The sequence below is a fragment of the Cebus imitator genome, unplaced genomic scaffold (assembly GCF_001604975.1).
Source record: "Cebus imitator isolate Cc_AM_T3 unplaced genomic scaffold, Cebus_imitator-1.0 Scaffold324, whole genome shotgun sequence".
Classification (NCBI taxonomy): Eukaryota; Metazoa; Chordata; class Mammalia; order Primates; family Cebidae; genus Cebus; species Cebus imitator.
The window spans coordinates 1530069-1549804 of record NW_016107639.1 but is presented as its reverse complement, the minus strand read 5'-3'; the positions used below and the strand labels follow the sequence as shown (position 1 = coordinate 1549804).

Here is a 19736-nt window from a genome sequence, read left to right as displayed (position 1 = left end):
AAAAAGCAGGAGTAGCAATCCTAGTCTCTGATAAAATGGGACTTTAAATCAACAAAGATCAAAAGAGACAAAGAAGGGCATTACATAATGGTAAAAGGATCAATGCAACAAGAAGAGCTAACTATTCTAAATATATATGCACCCAATACAGGAGCACCCAGATACATAAAGCAAGTTCTTAACAACCTACAAAGAGACTTAGACTCCCACACAATAGTGGGAGACTTCAACACTCCACTGTCAATATTAGACAAATCAACAAGACAGAAAATCAACAAGGATATCCAGGACTCCAACTCAGATCTGGACCAAGTGGACCTAATAGACATTTACAGAACTCTCCACCCCAAATCCACAGAATACACATTCTTCTCAGCACCACATCACACCTACTCTAAAACTGACCACACAATTAGAAGTAAATCACTCCTCAGCAAATGCAAAAGAACAGAAACAATAACAAACAGTCTTTTAGACCACAGGGCAATCAAATTAGAACTCAGGATTGAGAAACTAACTCAGAATCACACAACTTCATAGAAACTGAACAACTAGCTCCTGAATGTCAACTGGATAAACAATGAAATAAAGGCAGAAATAAAAATGTTCTTCAAAACCAACGAGAATGAAGACACAATGTACCAGAATCTCTGGGACACATTTAAAGCAGCGTCTAGAGGAAAACTTATAACAATATATGCCCACATGAGAAGCAAGGAAGGATCTAAAATCGACACCCTATCGTCAAAATTGAAAGAGCTAGAGGAGCAAGGTCAAAGAAACAAAAAACCTAGAAGAAGACAAGAAATAACTACGATCAGAGCAGAACTGAAGAAGATAGAGACACACACACACAAGAAAAGAAAACCCTTCAAAAAAATCAATAAATCCAGCAGCTGGTTTTTTGAAAAGATCAACAAAACAGAACACTAGCAGCCAGATTAATGAAAAAGAAAAGAGAGAAGAATCAAATAGATGCAATAAAAAACGAAAAATGGGACATTACCACCAGATTCCACAGAAATACAAACTACCATCAGAGATTACTATAAACAACTCTATGCACATAAACCAGTAAACCTGGAATAAATGGATAAACTCTTGGACACTTGCACCCTCCCAAGCCTAAACCAGGAAGAAGCTGAAACCTTGCACAGACCAATAACAAGGGCTGAGGTTGAGGAAGCAATTAATAGCCTACAAACCAAAAAAAGTCCAAGTCCAGATGGGTTCACAGCCAAATTCTACCAGATGTACAAACAGGAGCTCGTACGATTCCTTCTGAAACTATTCCAAACAATCAAAAAAGAGGGAATCCTTCCCAAATCATTGTATGAGACCAACATTATCCTGATACCAAACCCTGGCAGAGACTCAACAAGAAAAGAAAACATCAGGCTAATATCCGTGGTGAACACAGATGCAAAAATCTTCAATAAAATACTGGCAAGCCAATTGCAACAGCACATCAAAAAGCTTATGCATCATGATCAATTAGGCTTCATCCCAGGGATACAAGGCTGGTTCAACATACGCAAGTCTATAAATGTAATCCACCACATAAACAGAAGCAAAGACAAAAACCACATGATTGTCTTAGCAGATGCGGAGAAGGCCCTCAACAAAATTAACAGCCCTTTATGCTAAAAACTCTCTATAAACTAGGTATCCATGGAACATATCTCAAAATAATAAAAGCTATTTACGACAAACCTACAGCCATTATCATACTAAATGGGCAAAAACTGGAGGCATTCCCTTTGAAATCTGGCACTAGACAAGGATGCCCTCTCTCACCACTACTATTCAATATAGTATTGGAAGTTCTAGCCAAAGCAATCAGGCAAGAAAAAAAAAGAAACGGTATTCAATTAGGAAAGGAGGAAGTCAAATTATCCTGATTTGCAGATGACATGATTGTATATTTAGAAGACCCTATCATCTCAGCTCAAAATCTCCTGAAACTGATCAGCAACTTCAGCAAAGTCTCAGGATACAAAATCAATGTGCAGAAATCACAAGCATCCCTATATACCAGTAACAGACTAACAGAGAGCCAAATCATGAGCAAACTCCCATTCACAATTGGTACAAAGAGAATAAAATACCTAGGAATACAAGTAACAAAGGATGTAAAGGGCTTCTTCAAGGAGAACTACAAACAACTGCTCAAAGAAATAAGAGAGGACACAAACAGATGGAGAAACATTCCATGTTCATAGTTAGGAAGAATCAATATCGTGAAAATGGCCATACTGCCCAAAGTAATTTATAGATTCAACACTATCCCCATCAAGCTACCAATGACCTTCTTCACAGAACTGGAAAAATACCACCTTAAACTTCATATGCAATCAAAAAAGAGCCCTCATAGCCAAGACAATCCTAAGCAAAAAGAACAAAGCTGGGGCCATCATGCTACCTGACTTCAAACTATACTACAAGGCTACAGTAATCAAAACAGCATGGTACTGGTACCAAAACAGAGATATAGACCAATGGAACAGAACATAGGCCTCGGAGGCAACACCACACATCTACGACCATCTGATCTTTGACAATCCTTACGAACACAAGCAATGGAGAAACGATTCCCTATTTAATAAATGGTGTTGAGAAAACTGTCTAGCCATGTGCAGAAAACAGAAACTGGACCCCCTCCTGACACCTTACGCTAAAATTAACTCCAGATGGATTAAAGACTTAAACATAAGACCTAACACCATAAAAATCCTAGAAAAAAACCTAGGCAAAACCATTCAGGACATAGGCATAGGCATAGGACTTCATGACCAAAACACCAAAAGCATTGGCAACAAAAGCCAAAATAGACAAATAGGATCTAATTAAACTCCAGAGCTTCTGTACAGCAAAAGAAACAATCATTAGAGTGAACTGGCAACCAACAGAATGGGAAAAAAAATATGCAGTCTACCCATCTGACAAAGGGCTAATATCCAGAATCTACAAAGAACTAAAACAGATTTACAAGAAGAAAAACAAACCCATTCAAAAGTGGGTAAAGGATATCAACAGACACTTTTCAAAAGAAGACATACATGAAGCCAACAAACATGAAAAAATGCTCATCATCACTAGTAATTAGAGAAATGCAAATCAAAACCACATTAAGATACCATCTCTTGCCAGTTAGAATGGTGATCATCAAAAAATCTGGAGACAACAGATGCTGGAGAGGATGTGGAGAAATAGGAACACTTTTACACTATTGGTGGGAGTATAAATTAGTTCAACCATTGTGGAAGACAGTGTGGTGGTTCCTCAAGGACCTAGAAATAGAAATTCCATTTGACCCAGCAATCCCATTACTGGATATATACACAAAGGATTATAAATCAGTCTATTATCAAGACACATGCACACATATGTTCACTGCAGCACTGTTTACAATAGCAAAGACCTGGAACCAACCCAAATGCCCATCGATGACAGACTGGACAAGGAAAATGTGGCACATATGTACCATGGAATACTATGCAGCCATAAAAAATGAGTTCGTGTCCTTTGTAGGGACATGGATGAATCTGGAAACCATCATTCTCAGCAAACTGGCACAAGAACAGAAAATCAAACAGCACATGTTCTCACTCATAGGTGGGTATTGAACAATGAGAATACATGGACACAGGGAGGGGAGCATCACACACTGGGGTCTGTTGTGGGGGGCAGGGGAGGGACAGCAGGGGTGGGGAGGTTGGGGAGGGATAACATGGGGAGAAATGCCAGACACAGGTGATTAGAGGATGAAGGCAACAAACCACAGTGCCATGTATGTAACTATGCAACAATCCTGCACAATCTGCACATGTACCCCAGAACCTCAATTTAAAAAAGAGAGATAATGATTCAAAGGACGTAGGAAAAAAAATCATTTTGAATATGAATACAGTCACAGAACCATGAGAATATCATGAAGTCTAACATTCATGTAACTGGGGTTCAGAGTAAGTGGACAGAGAGAGAATGAAAAAAGAAAAACTATCTGAAGAAATAATGACTAAAAATAGGCCAAATTTATTGTCATCCAGAAATGTACATATTCAGGAAGCCCAGAAATCCCTTAAACAGATATATAAAATGTAAAAATATGAAAGTCAAATTGCTAAAAACCAAAAATAAAGAAAAAACATCTCAAAAATACCTAGAGAAAAAGAACACATGATACACAAGAGAAGAACTATCAAAACACCACTGATTTCTCATTATAAATAATGGAGTCAGAAGACAATGGAACAAAATATTTAATGCAGGGAGGAGGGTGTGGAGGGCAGACTTGTCAACCCAGAATTCAATATCCAGCAAAAATATTCTTTAAGAATACAGGAGAGGCCGGGCGCGGTGGCTCAAGCCTGTAACCCCAGCACTTTGGGAGGCCGAGGCGGGTGGATCACGAGGTCAAGAGATCGAGACCATCATGGTCAACATGGTGAAACCCCGTCTCTACTAAAAACACAAAAAATCAGCTGCGCATGGTGGCACGTACCTGTAATCCCAGCTACTCAGGAGGCTGAGGCAGGAGAATTGCCTGAACCCGGGAGGCGGAGGTTGTGGTGAGCCGAGATCGCGCCATTGCACTCCAGCCTGGGTAACAAGAGCAAAACTCCATCTCAAAAAAAAAAAAAGAATACAGGAGAAATAAAGACACTGTCAGATAAACAAAATGAGAACTCCTTTCCAGCAGACATCCACTAGAGGAATATCAGCAGAGGTCCTTCAAGCTAAAGGTAAACAATATCAGGCAGAAATTCAGATCTTCAAGAAGGAGTGGTATGGAACAAAAATGGTAAATATCTAAGTAAAATATTTTTTAAACCCCAAATCCTATTTTTAATCTTAATTCCCTTCAAATATAAATAAAATGGGCCAGGGACAGTGGCTCATGCCTGTAAATCCCAGCACTTTGGGAGCCCAAGGCAGGTGCATCACATGAGGCCAAGAGTTTGAGACCAGCCTGGCCCTCATAGAGAAACCCTGTCTCTACTAAAAGTACAAAAATTAGCCATGCAAGCTGGTGCACGCCTGTAGTCCCAGCTACTCAAGAGGCTAAGGGAGGAGAACTGATTGAACCTGGGAGGCAGAGGCTGCAGTGAGCTGACATCATGTCACTGCACTGCAGCCTGGGAGATGGAGCAAAACTCTGTCTCAAAAGAAAAATTGTGTGTGTGTGTGTGTGTGTGTGTGTGTGTCTGTGTGTGTAAATACAATGGGCTGGAACAGTTTATAACGTATAGATATAATACGTATTTAAAAAGTACACTGAGCTCTTGAACATGGGTTGGAACTGTGCAGGTCCAGTTATAAATGAATTTTTTTCAGTAAATAGAAAACTTTCTGGAGATTTCTTGATAATTTGAAAAAACTTGAAGATACACCACATAGCCTAGAATTTTTTTTTAAATGTTTAAAGTTACGTATAACAAAAGAACCTAAAATATAGAAGTAGTCTATTGCATCATTTACTACTATAAAATACACACAAATGTATTACAAAAAGTTAAAAGTAAAATAAAACTTGAAACACACAGGACATGACACCATCTGCAGCTGAGAGACATACAAACGATCATGAAGACAAAGTATTAAACCCTAACTGCACAGAACTAACTGCAGTGCTCACTGTGCTCCTGGAATCGCATCACAGCCCCTCCCGCTGCTGCTGCAGTGAGTGCGCGCATGCGCGAGGATCTGCGGGCGAGGCCTCTGTGTGAGCAGTGCTCCGCCCCAGTTCCGCGTACATCACAGTAATGACTGTTCGGTCGTGGTGCTCACATATTTTCCTTTGTGTTCAGCGTAATATCATAGCGTGAACCTTAAATAACACCACGGGACCCATAAGAAGTGCCTCTAGTGATGCTGGAAATGTTCCCAAAAAGTAGACAAAAGTCACGACAATACAAGAAAAAGCTCAATTGCTTAGTGGTGGATTAAAGTCTGCAGCTGTGGCTGCCCACCATTTCAGACCCAGTTCACCTTGCTAACAGGTGATATCAACTTATGCTATCAATAAATACAGTACTGTACTATAAATGTATTACCTCTTCTGCATGATTTTCTTAATATTTTCTTTTCTCTAGCTTATTTTGTGAAAGGATACAGTATATAATACATATTACATTCAAAATATGTGTTAACTGTTTAGGTTATCGGCAAGGTTTCCAGTGAACAGTAGGTTATTAACAGTTAAATTTGGGGGGTGTTAAAAGTTTACACATAGATTTTTGACTGTGGGAGACTGACACGCTTGACCCCTGTGTTGTTCAGGGGGACCCTATAGTATAAAGGGTAGGTGGGGGAATTAGGTCTATTTGAGGACAAAATTCTTATATTTTACAGGAAGTGGTACAATCTTCATTTTTCACAATACACTTTTAGTTAAAGGCATATTGTAACTAGTTAAAAACTCTAATTAAAGACATATTTTAGTTAAAAGCATATTGCAAACCAAAAAATGCTAAAAAGTCAAGAAATAAAATAGTATTATAAAAATATTCAATTAAGCTAAAATTGAAGAAAGATCTAAAGGAAGACTTGAGAAACTGATGTTCACTTAAAGGCCTTAAGGGCCAACAAAAAGAAAACAGAGAAACATGAGAAGAGGAAAACCACTCATCATCTGAGATCCCTGAAAAGCACACTTAGATAAGACCAGTTGAAAGCTATGAAATAATTACTCTTAGAAGGACTGATTCTCTACTGTAATTATAGGTAAAATGAGGGAACAGAGGTAATGTTCTTCCTTTATTAATGGGATATTGAAGGAATTTCCATTTCACAGAATCCTTTTTCCATGTAAGGTAAGACAAACTGGTCTTACTGGTGAAGGAAAGACAGTCGGATCAGAAATCAAAGAAAAGTGGAAAAGTATAAAAGCACTGCCATCAATAAGAGGAACACAGTTGATTACAACTTCTAACAAGGATTACAGAGAGCGCTGAGGGCCAAGCTAAAACTGGTAACCATCAGTCTGTGTTTCCCAACCTTGGCCTGTATTCTGAGGGATGTGGTACAATTCATTTTCCACTCTTATTTCTAAGAGTTTTTATTTTCCACATGATCCTTCTTCATAGCTTGTTTTATTTAGGTTGCTAGTAACATCCTTTGAGATTTCTTGAAGTATATTAGACATCAGAACTTACTCTTTTCTGTTCCTGGAACAACTACTTTCTCTGGGCTCGGCTTTGAGGAAGTATCAGGCTTTCTCTCTTCTGTTGATTCTACACATGCATTCCAATGACCCTTTTGGAAAAGCGGCAGCATGGCTAAAGGGCATCCTCATGTTTTCTACACAGGAGTCTTGCCTGCCAGATTTCCTCTTAAAGGGACTGGAGAGAGTTGTATGCCTCAGTCAATCACTTAAAAATCTTTAACAGAGAAGATTCAATCATCTAAAATTGATATGGCGTCTTTGCTAGAAGACGTATTTACTATTTTTCTGTTGGCATTTCATTCGTTTTCTATTTTAATCTATGTAAGTCATTAACATACAAATTTGTAAACTGCTTAGAGTTCCTTGAAGAATGCATGTGAAATCACTGATGCTAATAAAACAGGTCATTATAACGGCAGTTCTAAAGGGAGCACCCTGCTCTTAGGGCAGCACAGTCCTCTGAGAACTGCTGGAATGGTTTGGTGCACTCCATTCAGCAGCAGCACGGGGGAGTCAGACACTCAGCAGAAAACAAAGTGAAGCAATAGCTCGGCAGTGACCATCTTCCACCCTCCTTCCCATTTCCTTTCAAAAATAGAACTGTGAAGCTTTAGATGGGTAGGTCGCTTCTCACGTAAAGAATATATTTCTCAGCCTTCTTTGTAGCTGCTTAGGACCAGGTGACAGATTCTGGCCAGCAGAACATGCAAAAGGACATGAGCCCCTTTGGGTCCAAGTCCTCACCAGGGCCTTCCTTCCCCTCCCCTGCAGGGCCAGTGTAGAGGTGGGGCAGCGACTGGAACCACCTATGAGAGATGACAAAGCTGCTTATCAGCCTTGGACCACCCACCTGACCTACTGTGAGGGTGAAAAATTGTTTTGATTTAAGGTGTGTCAGTCATGTTTTGGTATAGGACACAGAAGCCATCCTGGACCATGGACCAGAAAGTGATTTCATACAAAGAATGAGATGCTTCCAAAATCAGTGAAAGGAGGAAGCTCATGACTGATGCTCGAAAACTACTCTCAGAATGTCACCAAAATAGCCATCCAAGGACAGAACCATGGCAAGGATCACATCTGAGACACATGGTTTGGAGGCCACCACCACACAGCGGGCTCCCACCTAAGCCCTAGAGCTGGAGAACAGCAGCAGGACCTCACACCCCCAGGAATACTGCCCGCAGAGAACATACTGGCAAAAAGATACCTCCTCCTCACTCCCGCCCTAAAGCTCTGTGAAAGTACGTTCAATGTAAAAGCGAATTCACATACCTTTCAAGAAACTGAAAAGTACCTGCAGGTTAGTTTTCAAATTTCTAAAGAACAGAGGCTGCAGAAAGGGTGAACTAACGGCTGAACATACCAGTTTACCACAGTGCAACTGCTACAGTAGCTTAGACTATGTATTAACTAATAATAGCAAAAATTTATTTTCAGGTTAAGCTAGTTTACACAAAAAGAAATGTTCTCTAGTAACTTGAGAATTATGAAACTTCTACTAGAATGTTTAATAAGCACTCAAATGATTCCAGGGATGAGGCAAGTTTGAGAATCATTCATCATTTAAATATTACACTGTCAGTAATTTTCAAAACATGAAACTTTCATACATCAAACTACCTTTTGATACATGAAAATAAAAAACAAGCTAGCAAGCTCATTTCTACACACACATCAGCATTTAGAGGAATGCATTTCATCTAGTGTAGTAGACATCAAATGACTGAATAATGGCACAATAATGAGAATGTCATTCGAAGCTTTTCACGATAATTTAAAAATCATTCTGAAGTTTTCAATAATGTAGGAAAGCCTCTGCTGTTAGGTCAAGGGCAACATTTGTTCGCATTACTTAAAGGTCATTAAAATACATCCTTAATCATAACATGTGGTTCATTACAAATAAAATTGCCTTTTGTTCAATAAAACTAATTAAATGTAAATGGTATTGTTTACTGCTATATGGATCTTCTGAAATAAATCAGCATGTCATGATTTATTGAAAATTACTGTGGCCTTGTGGTTGTTAATAAATTTGTTTGATCGCAAAAGCCAGAAACATATTTCCCAAATGTCTACGATGCCTGAAAACTGTGCCTCCAGACAGCGATGAAGCCACAAGAAACTGCACCTGGCATTACAGGATCTGCAGCATAGCTATTATTACATGACTCTTCCAAGTCTTAATTCTCTGATCATATTAAGTGCTCTGAGAATACAACAGAATTGAAAAAGGTGGTTCTTGGCTGTGTCCTCAGCACATCCAGAGGAATTCTTAGGTCTCTAAGTTTCCTTAGCCTGGCTGTCACAATGGACACAGTCTGATGTGACACAACTGGGGATACACCAAACAGCTCACGACACAGAAGAGCCCTCAGGTCTACACCACGAGAGACACAAATGTCAGGATGAGGGACGATTATGGGCATATGCTATTACATGAAAAACTAAATTGCTTTGCCTGTATCCATAATGAAATCAGAGCTTTCTTCTTCATGGAAAAAAAGATCTATACCTAATATGCCAAGTTATATGAAGCTACAATTTAAAATTGATTAATGAATCAGATATTCAGTCAAACTTCCTTTTTTCCTAGGATATACTGCTTTTTGGTGGTGTGGTTACATCAAAAATTAAAATGTTTTCATTTACCATCTAGTTATGTCACTGAAATTCTTAATCAGACTCTATCAAAGTATACTGGCTACAAACATTTAAAAGTTGCATTGTATGAATTAATTCTGTAAATATTTTTGAATTTACATATGTGTGTATCTGACACTAATAAAAATAAAGCAAGCATTCTTATAATACTGAAGATAATGTCACTTCCTGTAATCACCGCAAAGAGCATTGCTCAAAGTTATACATAACAGTATGAAAAATTGTAACTACTTCATTAAGGTGTAATTTACATGCAATAAACTACACATATTTAAAGTGTAAAATTTTGTTTTGATATATGTATATGCCTGTGACCATCACCACCTCAGGATACTGAACATTTCCATTACTCACAAAAGTATCCCTGTGCTCCCTTGTGGCCCACCAATCCCTGTACTCCTAACCCTCCTAGCCTCTACCACCTGCTGATCATTTGTAGAATTTTATATTAATGGAATCATACACCAATACTCTTGCTTGGTTGGTTTTTTTGGCTTTTTTATTTTCAGAAAAATTCTTTGTAATATAGTGTTTTGATTCTGTATTTTCTTTTCTACTAAACTTAGCAAAATTAAATCTGGTACAAAATTATCATTTAGTGTGACTTGCTCCCAAGCTGCCTACTGCCAGTGACCCTAAAATTCTTGGAAGGTTCTTCAGGAGGAAGACAGAGGGTGAGGCTTTCATCCAAGTGTTACAGCAAACCAAAATCTCCTCCAGTCTTAAGTACTCACAGTGTTCCCACTTTAGTTCTGGAGAGATTACTTAAGGATGTACATAAGAAAGAAGAAAAGGACACAAGGAGGAAATATGGAATCAAGAAACAGTAGTGTTAACCCAGCAATCAGTTCCAATTACACTACAAAGTCAGTATGCTGCAAGAATGTCTCTATGATAAAACTTACCTTAATAAATAGCATGAGACTAATAAACCAGATGTCAAGTAATAAGGCAATGGAACAGATTTATTTCACAACAGAAAATAAAGAAAAGCAAGTTAAAAACACTGGGAAGCAGAGCGAGGATGGGAAAGGGCTAAGGGAAATGACGACACAGAAAATGCAGGCCAGAGTGAGGCATGATTCTGCTCAGCTCATGACACGTAACAACAACAAAAAAAAAGAATCTACCTTAAGCTTAACTCTAAAACAACTATTTAGCCACACATACTAAGTGACATGATTCAACTTCCCTCTCCTAGGTCTTTGTGCATCAGATGGAACTGTAGGGAACAATAGTTTAATAATTATAATACTGTAAATGTAAATTACTTGGCTCTCACTTTTAGATTCCAGCTACTGACAAACATTTAAAAAATGATAAATGAACACTGGGGGGCAAACAGCCTCTGGCACAAGACAAAACCTATAAATGCATAAAGGGAAACATATAAACAATTTAATAAAAGAAAACATATAAATATTTACCTAAATAAAATTTGAAATATTTATAAGGCAAAGATATTATAAGGGCAGAAGTTAAGAAACAGATTGAAGAATACATTTGTAACACATACTGGGCAAAGTTATGGAGAAACAGACATGTTCATACTCTGATGTTGAGAAATTAGAATTGTATAACCATTTGGGGGCAATATTAAATTTGTGCAAAAACAAAAAACTAACAAACAAAAAGTTCTTCAGTAAATGGTACTGGTACAATTGACTAACAGTTTTTGCTTTTTTTTATTTTTTTAACTTTAATTAAACTAAAAAAAAAAAGATCGGTAGGGGACGGTGGCTCATGCCTGTCATCCTAGCACTTTGGGAAGCCGAGGTGGGCAAATCACCTGAGGTCAGGAGTTCAACACTAGCCTGGCCAACACGGTGAAGCCACATCTCTACTAAAAATACAAAAAATTAGCCAGGCGTGGTAGCGCACACCTGTAGTCCCAGCTACTCAGGAGGCTGAGGTGGGAGAATTGCTTCAACCTGGGAGAGGGAGGTTGCAGTGAGCTGAGATCACGCCACTGTGCTCTGGCTTGGGCAACAAGAGCAAAACTCCAAAAAAAAAAAAAAAAAAAAAAAATCACCCCCCAAAAAATGGTAGATGATCAGATTTTGCACGGAAAGCAGGAATTATTTTAAAAGTAATTATTTAAAATATAATCATGAGTGGAAATAGTCTAAGCATGAATCCAAAAAGCAGCAACCATTTCAAAAATATTGGTAGGTCACATTATAGAAATACACTGAACTTTTATATGAGCAACAGAAACAATAAACATAAGTTTTTAGAAAAAAATTGAAAAATAAAAAAATAACAAACTTTTATAAAAAGAACTTTAAAAACACACAGTAGAAAAATAAGCAGATAACATGAACAGACTTAGAAAATATAAATATGAGAAATACACTTTCTCAAATAATAATTATCTTCAACCTCGCACATAAAAAACTAAACAAATGGGATACCACTTTTGGTTATTAGATTGAAAAACGGTGAAAGATTGATTAATTAATATGCAGTAGATGTTATAAATGGCATAGTCTTCTGAAGAGCATTTTGGCCAAATAATTAAAATTCTTGGAATATGCTTATTTTTTTTAATCTAGAATTTCAAAATGATAACTTTTAAATTCACCAATATCAGGCCAGTTACAGAAGCTATAATTTATCAGAAACTATGCACCTAATAAAACACTTGCAGGCATACACAATTTCTAACATGAAAAGACCCATAGCATATTGTTGAATAAATATTCTACTGGAAAAAAAAATCATAGTATATAGAATTATGCAACCATGCAAGAATGTGGCCAGGGGAAGGTACTGTCAGAAAGGATTTATACCAAAATATTAATGAAAGCCAATGCAGACTGGCAAATGAAGAGAGAGTTTTTTTTTTTCTATTTTGTGATTTATGTATGATATTCAATGCACACATGACTATTAGAATCAGGAATCAAAATTGATGTTCACCTGTTTCTTGAAGGAATGCCCCTAAGGAGAGGGCAGGAACATGTGAAGGTGGCAGAAGGGCAGGCACCAGTCTCTGGGGGCAGTCACAGGCCTGGGGAGCCCAGACCTCCCAGCAGGCAGATGCCCCACCCACAAGCAAATTTTTAGTCTGCAAATACCTGCTTGTTTATTTTAGTTTAATTATAATTTGAAATGTCATGTAGTTTCTTTCATCCACAAGGAACTTAGTATTTTTCATTAAAAATTAATCAAGGACTTCTACAAGCCATGTTGTGGTAACTAATGTGAGACTTGCCCTCCCACGAAAACAACCGGAAAATGGACAACACTTATAAAATACCTATTTTCAGACATTAGATACAGTGACCTCAGAGAAAAGAGAACACCATGTGCCCCACATAAACCCAGGTGAAGAAGATTTACCACTTTACAGGGCAGAAGCCAGGTGGAGGGAGGCAGCTGTTCTGAATTTAGGAGACTGAGACCAGAATTCAGGGAAACTGACAACTAGCATTTGCAAAATACTGAAAAGGGGCAAGGAAGAGAAAGAATTGCAGAAATATGAAAGTGTTCCACCTGAGCATTACTGAATGTGAGCACGCACAGCATTCAGGCTAAGAATATGTCTGTCCAGCCAAAGGAGAACCACAGAGCTCCAACTTGAGCCACTAGCAAAGATTACACAGAGTTGAAGAGAGATGAGTTTTGACTAGCCAGAGTTCAGAGGCACCTCTGAACCAGCAAGGATTTCAGGAGACATCAGAAGGATCCCAGCAGGATCCAGCTCTAAGAATACGATTAAATAGCATTACAAGAAAGGAGCCTCTAGGCCTCTCTAACAAAGTTTAAGAACAAACCTTGAAAACATCAAGTTGACCCACAAGTGGCTGAACTAATTTAATAAATATCAAGATGCTTTAAAAATAGAAATGAAAATCTCAGACATTAATTATAATACTTATATACTCAGCATACAATAAAAAATTACCAGACATGGAAAGAAGCAGGAAAGTATGGGCCTATAATAAGGGCCAAAAATTTTAAATAGGAATATACCCAAAAGGGACAGAGATAACGAAGTTAACAGACATGGAATTAAGCATTATAAACTGCTGAAATAGTCCAATGAAGCCATTATATATTAGGAAAGAACAAAAAACAGATTTAAACAACAAAAATGAGAAAAACGTATGGGAACATCCAGAGATTACAACACTTGAACAACAAAATTCATTGGGTGGGCTTAACAGAAGACTAGACAGTGAATAAGATGTCAGTGAATTTAATAACAGAGCAACAGAAACTATCAAACTTGAGTTACAGAAGGAGAAGAAAAAAAAAAAAGGTGAGAAAAAAAGAGTAAGAGACCTTCAGTGGCATGTGGAAATCTAACTACTTGATATTCCCACTGAAGCTCTTGCTCTTTTCTTCTGGGTCTTTTTTTGAGATGAGTAGTTAGACTAATTTCCCTGATATCAGTAGCTAGACTAATCCTATTGGTCATGTCCCATTTAGAGAGGTTTGGGCAGAAGGAATGATTAAAAAAAAAAAGGCTGAAAATCTGGAAAATAGATAAAAATCATGAAACTCTGGATATAAGAAGTCCAACAAACCCAAGCAAGACAAATGAAAACACATCATACTTAAATTTCTGAAGGCAGAAAAAGGAGCAGAGGATAAAGAGGCCTGCAGGCATCTTTTCAGGACTATGGATGCCGTAAGATAAAGTAAAAGCTCTGAAAGGCAGAGATAAAAAAGAAAGACTGTCAAATGAAAACTTCAAAACAGCTTTCAAAACTGACAGCAAAGGAGGCCCTGAGCAATGGCTCACACCCGTAATTACAGCACTTTGGGAAGCTGAGGTGGGTGGATCACCTGAGGTCAGGAGTTCAAGACCAGCCAGACCAACATGGTGAAACCCCAGCCCTAAAAAAAAAAAAAGTACAAAAATTAGCCAGGTATGGTGGTACAGGCCTGTAATCCCAGCTACTCAGGACACTGAGGCAGAAGAATTGCTTCAACCCAGGAGGCGGAGGCTGCAGTAACTCAAGATGGAGTCACTGCACTTCAACCTTTATGACAGAACGAGATTCTGTCTCAAAAACAAAGAAAAAGGCAAAATGAAGACAACTTTCAAACAAAAATTGACACAATCTCTAGCAAATTTCACTACAAGACATGTTGTAAGAAGTTCTTAGAACTAAAGAAAAATGGCAGTAAATGGAAACTTGGATCAACACACAAGAAAGAGAAGTCCCAGAACAGGTAAGCACATGGGTAAATGGAAAAGATTGTTTTCATTTTTTACTCTCTTTAAAATATGCTTGACAACTTCAAACAAAAAACAGCAATGCACTATGAGGCTGATAATATGTAGAAGTAAGATAAATGACACAAATACAAAGTATGGGAAGGAAGTCATGTCTCAAGACTCTTACACAGTAAGTGACATGGAGAAAGACTGTGGTAAGTTAAAAACATATATTGGAAACATGATAATGACACAAAACATAACTAATACACACAGCTAATTAGCCAACAATGGTGATGAAATGGAAATATAACACAACACCCAAAGATGAAAAGAAACAAAGAAATGGGTAATTAGAACATAAGGAGTAAAATGCCTGACTTCAGCTCAACCATGTTAATGATTACAGTAAAGGTACACAATAAAATGCAGCAATTCTCAGAATGAAAAAGCAGTACCTACTTTTATTACATTAAGAAACAAACTTTAAATTCAAAGAAATATATATGAAACATAAAATGATGGAAAAAAATAAACCATGTAAATGCTAATTTTAAAAAAGCTGGAATTACTATAATAGTAAAGAACAAAATAGATGTCTCAACAAAGAATACTACCAGGAATAATGAAAAAGGGCCAATTCAAGAAAATACAATAATTTTGCATGTGTATGAACCCAAAAACAGTGCTTCAATATACATAAGAAAACAACTAACAGAGCCAAAAGGAGAAATAGTTAAATCTACCAAAAGTATGAGATCTTAAAAGTCTTCTTCAGTAATTAAGACTAAAAACGGCAGAAAAAAAAATTTTTTAATAACAGTTTCCATTAGCTTGACCTAATGAACATTTACAAAACATCCAGACAACAGGAGATCAAACATTATTTTTAAGTTCACATGGAGTACTGACCCAGAGAGTTCCTATGCTGGGCCATATCACAAGTTTCAATACATATGAAAGGACTGAAATAGAAAAGAATATGTTCCGTAACCATAAGAGAATTAAATAACAATAAATTACAAGACACTGGGAAAATCCCCAACTATTTGGCAAACAAATATGTATTTACAAATAATCAAGGGATGAAAAGAAGAAATCATGAAAGAATTAGAAAATATTTTTAATTAAATAACAAAAATGCAGAATATCAAAATTTGCATGACAGGTAAATACTGCTTGGAAAGAGGTTTATAGCTCTGAAAGTTTATAAACTTTCAGAAATAATAAGTAAAATCAAAGGTCTAACTTCCACCTTATGGAGGAAGAAACAAAAATAGTATTATACATAAACTATGTAGAATGAAGGAAATAAAATCCGAGCAGAAATTAACAACACGGAAAATGAACAAACAATAAAGATAATCAATGAAACCAAAAACAAGTTCTTTGACATGATCAACAAAATACAGACAGGATATAAACTACCAATATTGGGCGTGAAAGAAGGAATCCTAAAATAGCTAAAAAATAATAATAGAATATTAAAACTTTATGTCATTAATGTTGTCAACTTACATAAAATGAACTAATTCTCTGAAAAACACACATTTTCAATGAACAGAAAATCTGATTAACTCTATACCAAAGAAATTCAATTCACAGTCAAATGTTTTCCCACAAAGTAAACTCTTGGATCAGAGAGTTCCAAAAGTGAATTTGTTCAACATTTTAAAAAAATAACACCAATTTTATGCCAACTGTTTTAAAAATTACAGGAGGCAAAAAGACTCCCCAACTCTTTATAAGGGCAGCTTACCCCTAGATATCCAACTGAAGACATTAAAAAAAGGCAATGCAGATCCATATCTTTCATAAACATCAGCACAAAACATCCTTAACAAAATATTAGCAGATCAAATACTGTGACATAATCAAAAGACACTCAGTATGACTAGGTGAGGTTTATGCCAATAACACAAGGTTGGTATAACATGTGAAGTCAGACCACAGACCATCATATTAATAGATAAAGGACAAAATCCATACGATCATCCCTACAGATACAGAAAAGCTTTGGAAAAATCTAACACCCATTCAGGATAAGACCTCTCAGCCATCTAGGACTAGAAAGAACCTCCTCACCCTGACAGGGACTCCCTTAACAAGCTGCAGGTGGCATCAGACGTGAAGGCAGAATGGTTCTGCTCAGAGACTGTCAACAGGACACATCACCAAAGAGGACAGGCAGATGGCAAACGAGCAGGAGAAACAATGTTGTGCACGACCAGCCCCCACAAAAATGCAAGCTGAAGCCCCAGGAAGGTAGCACTGCACACCGTCAGATGACTATAATAAAAACTGGTGACAACACTGAAGGTGGCAAGGACAGAGAAACTGGGTCACTCATCCAGTGCTGGTGAGGACACGGAACGGCACAGCCACTCTGGAAAAGTTTGGCAGCTCCACTGAAAGCCACACTGTGTGATCCGGGAAGTGCCCCATGCACACACCCCGCCCCACCCTCAGGTGAGGAGGTGCTCTCCCTGGCATCTGACTTCATGATTTAACAGCTGCCTAGTTGACTCTACCCACTGCAAAGCAGGTAAAAGACAGCTGTCAACTGCCCAACCTCTCCAACCTGCTCATCTGTTAGTCCAGTAGAATCTACCTTGCTTCATTCACTGACCATGAAAAATGTAAGTTGTAGTAACTCTAAACATATAAATTATTCATAGTATCCTACAGAATTTACGTAAACAATCATAGAACACTGGAAATTAAAATCCCATGAAAACAAATCATCTGAGTAGCACTCACTGCCTGGCTTTGACTGAGAAGCCTGACCCAGAGAAGGAGCTTGGACAATTTTCAAACAGAGCTTCTGACCTGAAGGCCAATGAAGCCCATGTGATATACAGGGAGAAAACAGGGGAAAGAAAAACATTTCTATGTGCCTAAGAAGGAGAAAATTAAAAATAGGATATTCATTTGAGAATATCCGGTATTACTGATTTGGAAGAATCTCCACACTAGCATGAATTTACTTTTTAACTGGCAAACATCAATACCAAATCACAAAGAGGGACAAATAGCCAAATAAAAACTAAAAGTTTCTGGCTGGGAGTGGTGGCTCACACCTTTAATTCCAGCACTTTGAAAGACCAAAGTGAGAAGGCTGCTTGAGGCCAGGAGTTCAAGACCAGCCTGAGCAACACAACAAGACCCCCCACCGTCTCTACAAAAAAAAATTAAAAATTAGCTGGGCATTGTGGTATACACCCGTACTCTCATCTACTCAGGAGGCTGCAGAGAGAGTATCACTTGAGCCCAGGAGTTTTAGGGTGCAGTGAGCTATGATCATGTTACTGTACTTCAGCCTGGGCAACAGAGTGAAAACGTGCCATTTAAAAAACAAAATAAATTAAAAAAGAAAAAGGACATTAAGAGGAGGAGGAGGAGGAGGAGGAGGAAGAGTAGGAGGGGTCAAGAAGGGGAGGAAGGGGAGGAAGGTGAGCAGAGGAGAAAGAAAACCTGTGTCAAAAGGAAAATTCAAAACTACCTAAAACTGATTATGTGCTAAGACATCACAGAAATTATTTTGGCATAATTTTGTGAATTGCCTTCATAAGGAATAAAGAAATGATAAAATAAATTCTCAATGCATTAAATAAAATAGCTTGTATAAACAGAAATATACATGAAACCTAGAAACCACCACTAAAAATAAGAGGATGGAGAAGTCTCGATGCTGCTCACCCCAAGAGCCGGCAGCCGTTGTGTGCAGCTCACCGCCACCTTCAGCTTCCAGTCAGTTTCACCATCTAGTTGATCAGTTCGAATAAAACACGAACCTTGGAAGTAGAGAATAAACATTTACCACTCTTGAATTGTGTTACAGAAGGTTTTTCCTGAGCTACAGGTACCATCAAAGAATAATTCCAGGGCACAGCAGGACAAAGAAATAACAATCTAGACATTCCCAGGAACAAAAATCCTTAAAAACCTTTATTTTACACAATGTTCCTTGCTTCACAAAATAAGTTTGATGAAAAGATGTAGACCATTAAAAATTTTTTTAGGTAATCACTTATTTCCTGTTTGCTGTTCTTGCCTATTAAGGTTTAACATTAATCAGTCTCCTATTTTAGAAAAACTACATTGATCATTTCTACTTTCAATGTATGTTTTGATAATAACAAAATAACAAATACACAAAAATATCCAAGAATGTGTGATATTATCTTGCTAATATCAGATTTACCATCATAAAAAATGTTCAATCATAAAAGCACAGCTACAATGCTGAGACCCAGGTTAAGTGTTACAATATGCTCACAAGCCTATCCAGTTTCAAACATGGTAAGATATTCTATTAGGAAAATCCATTCCTCTTTGGCCATGCTGTCATCCTACTTCTCAGAATCTATTCTAATGACAAAATAGCAAAAGCACAAAATGAAAAACACACAAGACTGCTCCTTCCAGCATTATTTCTAATAACAGAGGACTGTTATGAAACAAAGGGGAGCAAACAGTACTAGCTGAATAAAATAGAGCACATGCACCAATAAAGAAAGTAAAGCAAATAAGATGACCGCAATAGACTGTCATGGAAAGACGTCTATGATGCAGACTGTGAAATGAAGAAAGCAAGGTGCAGCACACTGTAAATAGAAAAATACATTATCGTTAAGAACAAGGGAGGGAAGAGAGGGAATTCATGTGTCTTCATACATCTCTCTATGCATGTATCACTGTATATACGTGCATGTTCATCTGTGTGTG

General features: G+C 37.6%; 1 protein-coding gene across 1 annotated transcript in view; it reads right to left on the bottom strand.

The window, feature by feature from the left end:
* The window catches only part of ATP9B (ATPase phospholipid transporting 9B (putative)), a 294182-nt gene that overhangs the window by 177789 nt on the left and 96657 nt on the right, over positions 1 to 19736 (bottom strand). Inside the window, exon 8 of the mRNA XM_017504545.2 lies at positions 18708 to 18802. Within this exon, the coding sequence (XP_017360034.2) occupies positions 18708 to 18802 (95 nt within the window). The remainder of the gene's footprint in view (positions 1 to 18707; positions 18803 to 19736) is intronic.